General features: G+C 44.9%; 1 protein-coding gene across 2 annotated transcripts in view; it reads right to left on the minus strand.

Moving 5' to 3' along the window:
• Positions 1–4,391: 4,391 nt before the first annotated feature.
• The window catches only part of shq1 (SHQ1, H/ACA ribonucleoprotein assembly factor), a 38,742-nt gene continuing 32,444 nt past the window's right edge, over positions 4,392–10,689 (minus strand). For both annotated transcript variants that reach the window (XM_032514850.1, XM_032514851.1), the window contains exon 12: positions 4,392–5,634. In XM_032514850.1, the coding sequence (XP_032370741.1) occupies positions 4,977–5,634 (658 nt within the window). In that variant the 3' untranslated portion in view covers positions 4,392–4,976. The remainder of the gene's footprint in view (positions 5,635–10,689) is intronic.

Below are 10,689 nucleotides of genomic sequence, written 5' to 3' on the forward strand. Positions count from 1 at the left end.
AGCAAGCACCGGCACCGCCTCGGAGGTTCGGCTCAGAGATTTCCCCTTTCTCTTCAGACGAAGCTCTGATCTGTTTGCCTCTGAAAAAAAAAAGAAAAGATCAAAAAGACGGCTCAATGATTGCTCAAACTACCACGGCTTGAAATGAACACAAACAGCTTGTCGACACCAACCAGGAGAGCTTTACCCAGGCTATTTGGATTTTCATCCTGCGCTGCTTTGTTTCAGGAGTCATGAAAGAGCCGCTCAGTTCCACGAAGGCAGAGCAGGAACGAGGTGAACAGATACAGCAGACGCAGCCGAAGAGGGAGAACGCCAGAAAGCAACAGTGTCGGTTTGTTGTTTCCGACTCCCGTAGCACTCAGAGGTTCCCTCCAGCACATTCTCTCACTGAAATATTAATCGTGTCTGATGGCTGTTTTAGCTGTGAAAACAAACATACAGACCAGAGATTTTTTTTGGAAAGCGCAGAGACGCACACTCGAGCGTGGACTGGCTCAGATACGGAACAACTGTCGTGGGAAGAGACAGCACAATGTGTGGAAGCAGCCTCATTAGATCGCCTACGTGCTGTTGTTTACCACTCGGAAATGTTGACGACCTGTACTGTTCCTCAGCTGTCACGTCCCCAGGGTCGGCATTGTGATGAAGGCTACCAAGTGCCAGAGTATATAACTTAAAATATTCTTTCAGATAGCATCAGGTCAAAGTGTGAAGAAGCTTTATGCGTGGCTCTTCTTACAGGTGACTCTCCTCGACCTTAACGCTTAACCAACATCGACCGCGGCGACTCCAACGCACTTAACAAGGTGGTACAAAGATGAGAGGATTTCTCGCCGCACACACACACACACACACACACAGAGCTCTAGCACGGTAGAGGCAATTTGCAGCATTAAGCTGCCTGATAGCACATGTCCACTGAGAGTTAAGGAGTGATTTAACGGACATTGCTCACACCAATTAGAGTGAATCAGCCAGGCAACGCTACTGACGACAAGTGGATGCCGGCGCTGTCAACACGTAGCCACACACACACACACACACACACACACACACACACACACACACACACAAACACTCTCACACACTGCGAAAAGGGGGTATTTCACTGTTTCTTTTGTGATTAAGTGCATGAAAATAGCCCATTTAGATAATCCCTCCATGTCAACGTTGTCAGCCTAAGAGACACTGACACATCCCATGCACTCATTTCCTCATTACCATACGCCAGTCATTTCAAGAGGGCCGACTACAAAGCCCGAAGCGTGGGCTGAAGAGAACGGCCACCTGCTTCCCTTTCGCAAGCGCCGAGGTCGCTCCTCTTCGGCCAAGCCTGGAGCGACATGACACAGCACGAAGGCCACAAAAAGGAGAGCCGAGCCGCACCAGGAGCCACGGCCGGGGGGAGAACAAGGGTGCACAAAAGGAATTTTTTATTTGCACGCCCATTGGAGGGGTCAGGCCCTGGAGAGCGCCTGATTCATTTCTTCTCGAGGGCTATTAATCTTTTCAAGCACCAGAATCACTTTACCTCTCAGGAATGGGAGAGGAGATTGAGTTTTCTATTACAATCAACCGGAGGCATTGTGTCGCAGGGAGAGAGGGGGCAGTGGCCACGCTGTCCTTGCTGATGCCTTTCCCATTCTAAACAAAAACAAGGGCGGGATTGCATTATCACATTAGTGAGATCATATTTTAATTTCTATACACAGTGGGGCAAGCAAGGTCACAGTATGTGCACAGCAAAAAATGGTTCACTTAATCTTCACAGACATAAAAGCTGAATGATTTCATATGAGTCCATGTATTAGTTCAAATTCTTCTTCCCTACACATCTAACACATGGCATTTTGAGTTTTAAGCCTTTCAAATATTACGTGCTTTCGGCTATTTATTCCTGTGTAGAATGGGTACCCACGTTATCGGTTTCTTCTGACCGTTTTTTGTACGCGAGACGCGATTAAGATGCATTATGGACGTTTAAGTGGACCTTAGGATAAAGGCATTCTTTGCTTTTCCTTCTTGCTGAGAGTTAGATGGAAGGTCACTCTCATACCTGCCCATTAAATATGAAGTCAGTCATGGTTAGCTTAACTTAGCACAAAGAATAGAAACGGGGGGAGACAGTTAGCCTGACTGTCCAATGGTAAAAATAAGAAAAGAAAAATACGCCTACCTACCAGCACCACTTTATTGTTTGATCCAAAAAAACCCTGAAGTGTAAAAATATCACATTGAACGTTATTTTAATGATCTAAGCGCATGACGTGAAGCGCCTGGCGCAGGTGCGTTTAGGGCGCGTCCAAATCCACTTTTGCTAGTTTAACGGTGGAAAAAAGGGTTGGTGCGCCAGGCACATGGTTCAAAAGGGTTGTTTTTAGAGTCTTCATTATTTCATAGGTGTGTTTTGCGTGTAACATGCAAGAAACCAATCAGTGTTATCCCCCATTCAGGTGCGTTTGAACCTTGGCACATTGCTATTATGATGGCGGATTTGCACATATTATGCATTTTTCATATTTTTATTTGTAATCTTTTGCATGTGTGTGCGTAACAAGCATAGTGTGTGTGCTCTGTGCATAAGGCTTGGTGAATTTTTACTAATGCTCTATTAAAATTCAATGAAATGCTGCGTTACTGACTTTAGCACGATCACTTTCTGCTGCAGTATGAGAGCAATACGCCAAGCATTCACCTGAACACACCTCCCTGTAAGAGCAGCACGCCCATGGGCGCAAAGACTGCCGCAGGTGCATTTACTATTTAAACTACGTGGGTGCAGAACAGGAAATTAATAACTGCGTTGGTCTTAAAATAGCAGACACTTGCGTTGGGTTTTATGCCGCGCTGCGCCGGGTGCAAGATTCTGACCTGCGGCCATTTGTTTAAAATAGAAACGTGTATATACCAAAATGTTGAATTATTCCAAAAAGATCACTTGGTCAAACTAGTATTTCCAAGGTAAAGAAATTGTCAAACATTGTAAAGAAAGATATTCTGATAGCAGCCAGAGAGGATTTGGCCTTGAGCTGTCCCTTAGCATTTTACTTTAACATTCTCCAGGTACACAAAGTATGCAGGTAAGTATGTGCACAGATGTTTGTCTACGCATATGCGTTGGTAAAAAGAAAATATATCAAGAGCCTTTCCTCATTAGACATGTGCTGTTGCTAATGGGCTAATTACCACAGTGGCCCACATGAGTCCTGAACACATTATTCTAGTTTCTTAGACTCTGAGGGTCAAAGGGCCCTCTCACTACACGAGTAAGGGGCCGATTTATCAAATGTAAGTCAAAACAGAGCATAGAAATCCCATTTATTACTGCCTTGTATAATTTATCCACTCCATTCATTAAACCATGGCTTAGTCTCTTGAAAAATGTCTGTCGGCGATGGGGAGTGTTAATTGGAAAAAAAACATGTGAAGTGTAGACCTTGGCCACAGACCCCGCGATCAGGCTCCGAGACGTCTGCGCTAATGTTGGAGTATGGAGGCCACTTTAAAATGAAAAACGGCAAGAGAGCCCAGTGTCACTTAATCAATGTGAAACCCCAGCGGGGAGAGGCAACCATCGCCTGCGGGGGCTGTGCAGTCCCTTGGCTCATGTCCTCAGAAAGGAAGGGACTTTAAATGGGCCGGCTCTCCCGATGTAACTCATCTCAGTCACAGCAATGATGGCGCTCTCTCCCAAGGGGGTGTTGCAAGGAGGTTGTCTCTTCTTGGGAGGTGCTTAACACCACCATCCATCTCGGTAACCCAATACTTCAGACACTGCCTACCTAAGGAGCCATCATCACCGGTGGCTCCTGAGCGACATTCATTGAGACAGGATGAAATTCGCTTTGAAAAAGCCTGAGGCATCACTGTGGCTGTGCTTGATCCTACACAACCTCAGCCAGTTATGACCCATTAGGATCGCCAAACCAGAAAAAAATTCAGCTAATTTGGCACATTTCTGTCTCTCTTTTTTCCCCTTCAATTACAGTAATCAATGCAAGTCCACTCAGGGGACACAAATTGAAATTGATTTTATTGCAGAGTAGGTGGATATTGCTACTGCCAAAGTATGTGGACATCTCCACGCTTGAGCTGGCCAGTAAGTCTCTGCCTCTGCTCTTCTATCTCGCGGCTGCCTCTGGCCCCGGGGTGCTCTTATCTCTCAAACAAACGGCTCCCGTGCCGCAGCCTCGCTTGCAGCCCTCATCTATCAGCCTGACATGTGCTTCCTTGTTTGTTTTCTCTCGCCTGCCAGACGCGGCCGATGATATTGAGCTGTGTTGACGGCGCTCCTCCATTCATGCCAGATGAATCAATCACTCCTGCGTGCTCCGCAGCCCTGCTTAGTGCCGACAGAGTCTTTTCCACTTCAATCAATGCTTTAGGAAGAGGTTTTCCTTCCATTTATTAGGAAAAGAAAAGCTCCCTAAAAGTAGCTCAGCCAGGCACTTTGGCTGGGAAGTACACAACAATTAACAGTGACAAATGTTTGTCGGTTTTCTGGAATTACATTCCTGTTTTGTTTATTCAAGCCAAACATTGATTTATAGACTTTTTTCATATGAGTATGGGAACATGTATGTTCCCATACTCATATGAAAAAAGTCTATAAATCAATGTTAGTAAAGAAGTTCTACACTGGTAGCAGAGTTCAGTGTACTGAATCTAGTTTACTAACTATGTTGACTTACTTTCCATAATTAAAAAAGGAGCAGAAATAATTCATATCAAATCAAACAGTATGATCATTAAACAACAACATCAATTGGAAGTAAGGATTTAAATGAGTCTTAACAAATATAATAAGAGAATATAATTCTTTCTAGGTCCTTTAGAGGAGCGTTGAAGCACTAAAGATCATAAAGAAATGAAGTTATACAAAAACCAAATAGCCAAACACATCTTACATCACTTACACAGTATCAACAGTTCAAAATGTATCGAGTGTCTTTCAGGTTCCACACCATTGTCTATCAGCAGATGAAGTCACTCTCATCAAGATCTTCCTGTGTCTGGACGATGAGCAGAGGGTTTCTGCGGGGACTCGGCTCTAACAAAATCCCACTGCTGCTCCTCCCAGATGTTGCTTCTGTTTTTGTTGCAGCGCTGTTCGCCTGTGAACACTTTCTCTCTGCTTTGTAGATGCATTCTTGAGAGATTTTCAGCTCCTCTGCCACCCGTTCCCCCAGCTCCTGGATCAGCTGTCTGGAGCCTTCTGATGCTGAGGGAAGGGCGTCCACCTTCCTCTCCGCTGAAAAGAGTGTGCTCGTAGGCTCCTGGGGGATGGGACAGGCAGCAGAGCTGGGTTGGGGCTGTAGAGGGTTGTCCTTAGACATCTCTCCTCCTCCTCCTCCTCCTCCTCCTCCTCCTGCCTGGTTGGATTTGTTGCAGCCTTGTCCTTCAGCCTCAGACTCCTCGCTGTCATCGGACGAGTCGCTGGTACTGTCACTGGAAGCGCTGCTGCAGTCACTGTGGGATATCGGAGTGCAGTCGGAGGCTCCCTGCTCTCTCTCTTCTTCCTCCGCCACCATTGTCGCTGCCTGCTCTAGTTCCTCAAGTGCCAGACCCAAGTCTTTTTTCTGCAGAGAGGTTTTTTGTAACGTCGCAGCCAAGGCTGACATCTTATTGGACCTGTGAAGATAAAGAGTGGGAAAGAAATCCAAGTTAGGAAAGCAAAAAAAAAATTCACTTTCCTCAATAAACCAGGTGTATGACTACGTAAAGAGCGGAAGAAAAAAAATGCGACACCAAACTACGACTTCATCAGTGGTACCCGAAATGGAGACACAGCAACTGACTGATCGACTGGCTCAGTGGACTGAAGACTTAGCCACAGGATAACCATCTACAAATCTAATACCCATTAAGCATACCCATTCTCATCTGAATGCTAAGTAGACTGCAATTTGCAGAGGCGTGGGGGGGCTCAATGAAATATGGAAATATGGATGTTTAATAATGTAGGGAGATGAGCAGTACTGATACGCAGGGCTTGGGCTTTTCTCCACCCCCACCGCTGCTCTCCCTGCCAGAGGTGATAAGAGACTGAGAGGGATTACAGAGAGCGGCAGGCCGCCCCTCCTCCTCCTCCTCCTCGGTCCACACATGCAAACACACACACTTTCACCTCTGCATTCTGAGAGCCTAAATCAACAGTGAGAGGCTGCAAACAGTGCAAGAGGAGAGGGATTGGCAATTGCTAACAATCCGATGCATGCAGAGGAACCTTTCACACCAGACAAGATGCAGGTTTAATATTTCAAAGAACGCATTCCTGCTCTTTATTTTCATGTTTTCAATAGCAGGCAAACAACTCTTGAGAATCTGATGAATGCTAGAGAGAGGGATTTGAATGTGATTTTAATTTGAAGTTGTTTACCCAACAATCAGGCTGCAGAGGGAACTAATAGAATGAAGACAAGCAAATCTAAGGAATAAATCCTGCAGAGTGGAAGCGGGTTAACCCCGAGTGGCCCGACAGATTGCAGTTGTGAACAAAGTCTGACTGCAATACAGTGAGTAAAGGTCTGGACAGAGAATAACTCCAAGCTGCAGCCCTAAAGCAGAATGTCTCCAAAGATTAAGATTAAGAGAATGCCCTCATAAAAGCAGTACATTAAACAATGTCCCTGTCTCCTAGCCCTATCGTTATGTCACCATAGAAGACACAACAGACTCCTTGAAGACAGAGAAGGTGTTTTATTGCTGATGAATATCCTCCTACAAGGCCCCATTTGTGCAAAGCCATCAGATTGTTGGGAGGCCCCGTTCTACACATTATTCACACAGAGAATGCCGGCCATGCTGCCAAAAACTTAAGTGGTTGCTATTCGTCCCCCAGTGCGCTTAGGGCGTGTGTGCGGCCCCTATTGCCATGGTGATTACAAGCTGACCTCCGCGGTTCATTGCAATTCAGACTATGTCCATTCAGGGTGGGAAAACGTGTGTGTGTGTGTGTGTGTGTGTGTGTGTGTGTGTGTGTGTGTGTGTGGGGGGGGGGGGGGCGCTACCCTTCCGCTGCTATTCACATTGTCACACTCGGCTCCTGGTGCCCTCTCTGGCCCAATTAACCCACTGCTGAGCACCAGGATGGCTCCTCATTACCGTGCAGGCCTAATGAGCTCCCTATTCTGGCGAGTTAAGTGTTCATAGAAACAGCGTGTAGAGGCTGTGTATTCATTTAAGACCTCAGGAGGGACTATGTAAACAGATCTTATAGTGCACATCCTGCGTACACTGAGAAAGGAATAAACAGGGGATGTGGGAAAGGAGGAAGATGCCCTTTCTCACATGCACCTTAAATCAAAAAATGTTTTGGCAGTTTTCTCTGTCACAAGGTGGCAGAATTTGAAAACAGTAGCCAAAGTCGATTTTCCTGCTAAGATCCTTGGGCAACTTTCCAGCTCAAAATGTAACAAAAAAAAATCCAATAAAACACCCCTGTGATTTCAGTTGTGGAGCTGGGAGTGCAACTGAAATACACAACATTCTCAAGCTATAAAATCTGTAAATCCTATCAAATAAAACCCACGAGACACAAAAGGAAAAAAAGATGTGTACATTGTGAAGAGGAATTTGATTGCTTCTTGCATTATTACCTGTTATGCCATCTATTGATCCGGCTGACAAGGACTGTTTGTGTATCAAAAGCCTATCATGGCATATTCCTCTGTGCCATAGAGCTCCTATTAAATAGACAGAAGTGAGCCACACTGTTGCACTGGGCAACATGGTCCTTAATTACCAGCTTAATTGCCCAGCTGTTGAAGGACATTATTTAGCCTCTTTTTAACAATATAAGACCTACTTTTTTTTAAAGATTTAGTACAAAGCTGACTACCTCAGACAGGGTAGGGAGTTTCAATTTTATTTATGAGAGTATGTCTAGGGCACACTATGATTTACAGAGACCCAACAATTCCCCCCCCCCAAGAGCAAGTATTTTGTGCAAGAGCAGCAAGAAAAAAACTTCCTTTTAACAAGCAGAACCCTCAGGCAGAACCTCAAGCAATCATTACGATGAAAGATGTTGTAAACATCCTTTTTTTCAGTATCATAAAACACTGCAGTTTTAACATCTGAAGTCTTCATAATCTACAGATGTAAACAACAGAAAACGCTCCAGTCTTTGGAGAACTGAATCCAGCAATTCTGTGGTCTCCATGTGAGAAAGCCACTAAAGATAGGCACAAGCCGAGCTAAGATCCCCACGTCCTGCACAACTTTTTAAACAATGACAAATTTCCCACAGTGACTACAGAATACCAAGAGAATAATGGAACCTTGACTAATGATGATGCGTATGTGCAGGCTGTATGGAGACGGTTTAGGTCCCAGGCTCTAGAAAAGCCACGTGAGAGCTTCCTGTAGCGAGGATGGGGCAGAAGAGCCTCTTGCAGCACAGCCACTTCAAAGACTGCCCTGTGTTCCCTTTCCCCCGTGGGAAGTCATTATTGAGTTAGGATTGGGGAGGCGCGCTTGTTTTCCCTCCCCTCCCTGCTCTGTGGTTGGAGAAGCTCGGCTTGCGGTGAACACAAAGGCTCTGTCCAGGAGGGGGAGGGATAATGTTGTACACAATCCAGTCAATACTACACCACTGTTGTGGCTCGCCTTCATTTAACTAAGGAGCGGGGGGGGGGGGGGTCTTTTTCAAGGTTGGAAAACTTCTGGCAAGACAAAGACGCCTCCATCTGCAAGTCTTTGGATGAGATTGGGATATATATGTGGTGTGTGTGTGTGTGTGTGTGTGTGTGTGTGTGTGTGTGTAAGAGCCGAGCTAAATTACAATCTGACATTTCTTTCATCGGGCTCATGTTCATTGAAAGAGCAACTCATTCAGCGTGTCTGTGCCCTTGAAAACATCTCAGATAAAGCTCGTCTTCAGATGTATAAATCGGTATAATATGAGCATCAGATTACCAAAAAATGCAGTATTCACTAGCTTGGGGGGGATAAAAGCACTGGGAGATGTGATCCGTCACTGTGACTGAATGCTGGGAGGGTCTGAGGCACTGGATGCCACTTTGACTCCAGAAATGAGAAACACCGATGTATTTATTCAACACGCCAATGTTTGACTTCATGTACAGTATATACTGTATTTCATATGCCTATGAAAGACTGTACAAACACATTCATCATAAATATCAGTTGACTGTCAGGTGTGACAATTTTGAGGGAGGTTTTTGTTTTTTTACAACCTGGATCTTATTTTGTAGCGTTTGATAACCGTTAACTCAGAAACTTCATGCCTGAGATCTGAGGGCACAGCCAGGATTTCATGACAGACCTAAAATGCTGTACAGAAATCCCCCAGTTTTATACTATTTTACACTAAATGATTCAAATAGTTAGCCAACTTGTCTGTAAATATTCACTAGAATTTGCAGACCTCCGGGTTCAACTTGGGCTTACTGTGCTAACAGCAGTTTTTTAGCAGCAGCTTGCAGCATGGCTCTTGGAATGGCAATTTCACATGGCCAGTCCACCATCATTTTGCATAAAAGGCTTTCCTAATATTGGATGGATTGGGAATTTTTGTACCAACATTAAAAGCTCATGCTGGTGGAGCCAACATGACATCATGACTTTGCGTAAACATACACACCGACTTTCTTAAGTCAAGTGGCCTTTTATCTGTATGCATTTTGAGCTGTAAAATCGACGCCATTTGCCGTGTTATAGCGAGAAGAAAGCGACGGTTGAGTTGAGAAAACGTGACACGCGGGACACGAAGGAGACGTGACATGCGAGACATGATCCCCGGACTCCTGGGTGAAAGTCCTGTGTTTTACCCATCCACCCCCCCGTCCAACCCCCCTATGAGGATTTTCGCCCTTTCATACTACTCGCTACGGCGTAAATTAACACGGTATTGCATGGTAATGTTAGTCAACGGAGGCCAAACAGTGTTGGATTACACGCTAAAAATCGAGTATGCGTCTTGATAACACACCATTAACGGCATACAAACTGGTTTTTAACTAGCCTCTACTGACAAGGTTCGGTAGTATTTCCCACCTCATCATTGAAGTTTAAAAATTTAGTTGAAAATGTAATCAACAGTATCTTCACTATTGCAGGCTTTGGTTTGAGCTTAAATAAATAAATAAATAAATAAATAAAAAATGTCCCCTGGCATGGATTTTACAGTGATGTCTTTTTAACATTGCAGCTTGGCAAGCAAAAACGTTTGCTTACACTCCACTGTTGAGATTGTGGAACCTTTACTTCTCCTCCTCTTACCTTCTGATTTATGTAATCCCACAGAGATAAAAGTCCTAAAATTGTATTGACAGGTGTTCAAAAGAATCCCTTCTCTATAAATCAATTTTAATAACCATAGTGGGCACTCCAAAAATGGATAGAGGAAATTATGCAAACACAGTGTGCAACACTGTGTTTAAAATGAGATTGTGTACTCAAGACAAAAAGCTGGAGTGGCATCATGCCGGGAGGAAATCTGTACTACTTATCCCCGTTACCCTGGAGACATTTGCTGACTTTGTTCTCCCCAGTGGGGGTCTCCTTCAGCGCGGAGGCTAACATCTGATAGAGCAGCTCCATTATCTGTTTCAAAGCTTTCACGATGGGCGTTCAACAGTTGTGTGACGCTGCCTGGTGGTTCCTAGCAAACATCTGGCTGTCACATCAGCTGTGTGAGTGGGTGGGGGAGGAGGAGGAGGA

This window comes from Etheostoma spectabile, chromosome 4 (assembly GCF_008692095.1).
Source record: "Etheostoma spectabile isolate EspeVRDwgs_2016 chromosome 4, UIUC_Espe_1.0, whole genome shotgun sequence".
NCBI lineage: Eukaryota > Metazoa > Chordata > Actinopteri > Perciformes > Percidae > Etheostoma > Etheostoma spectabile.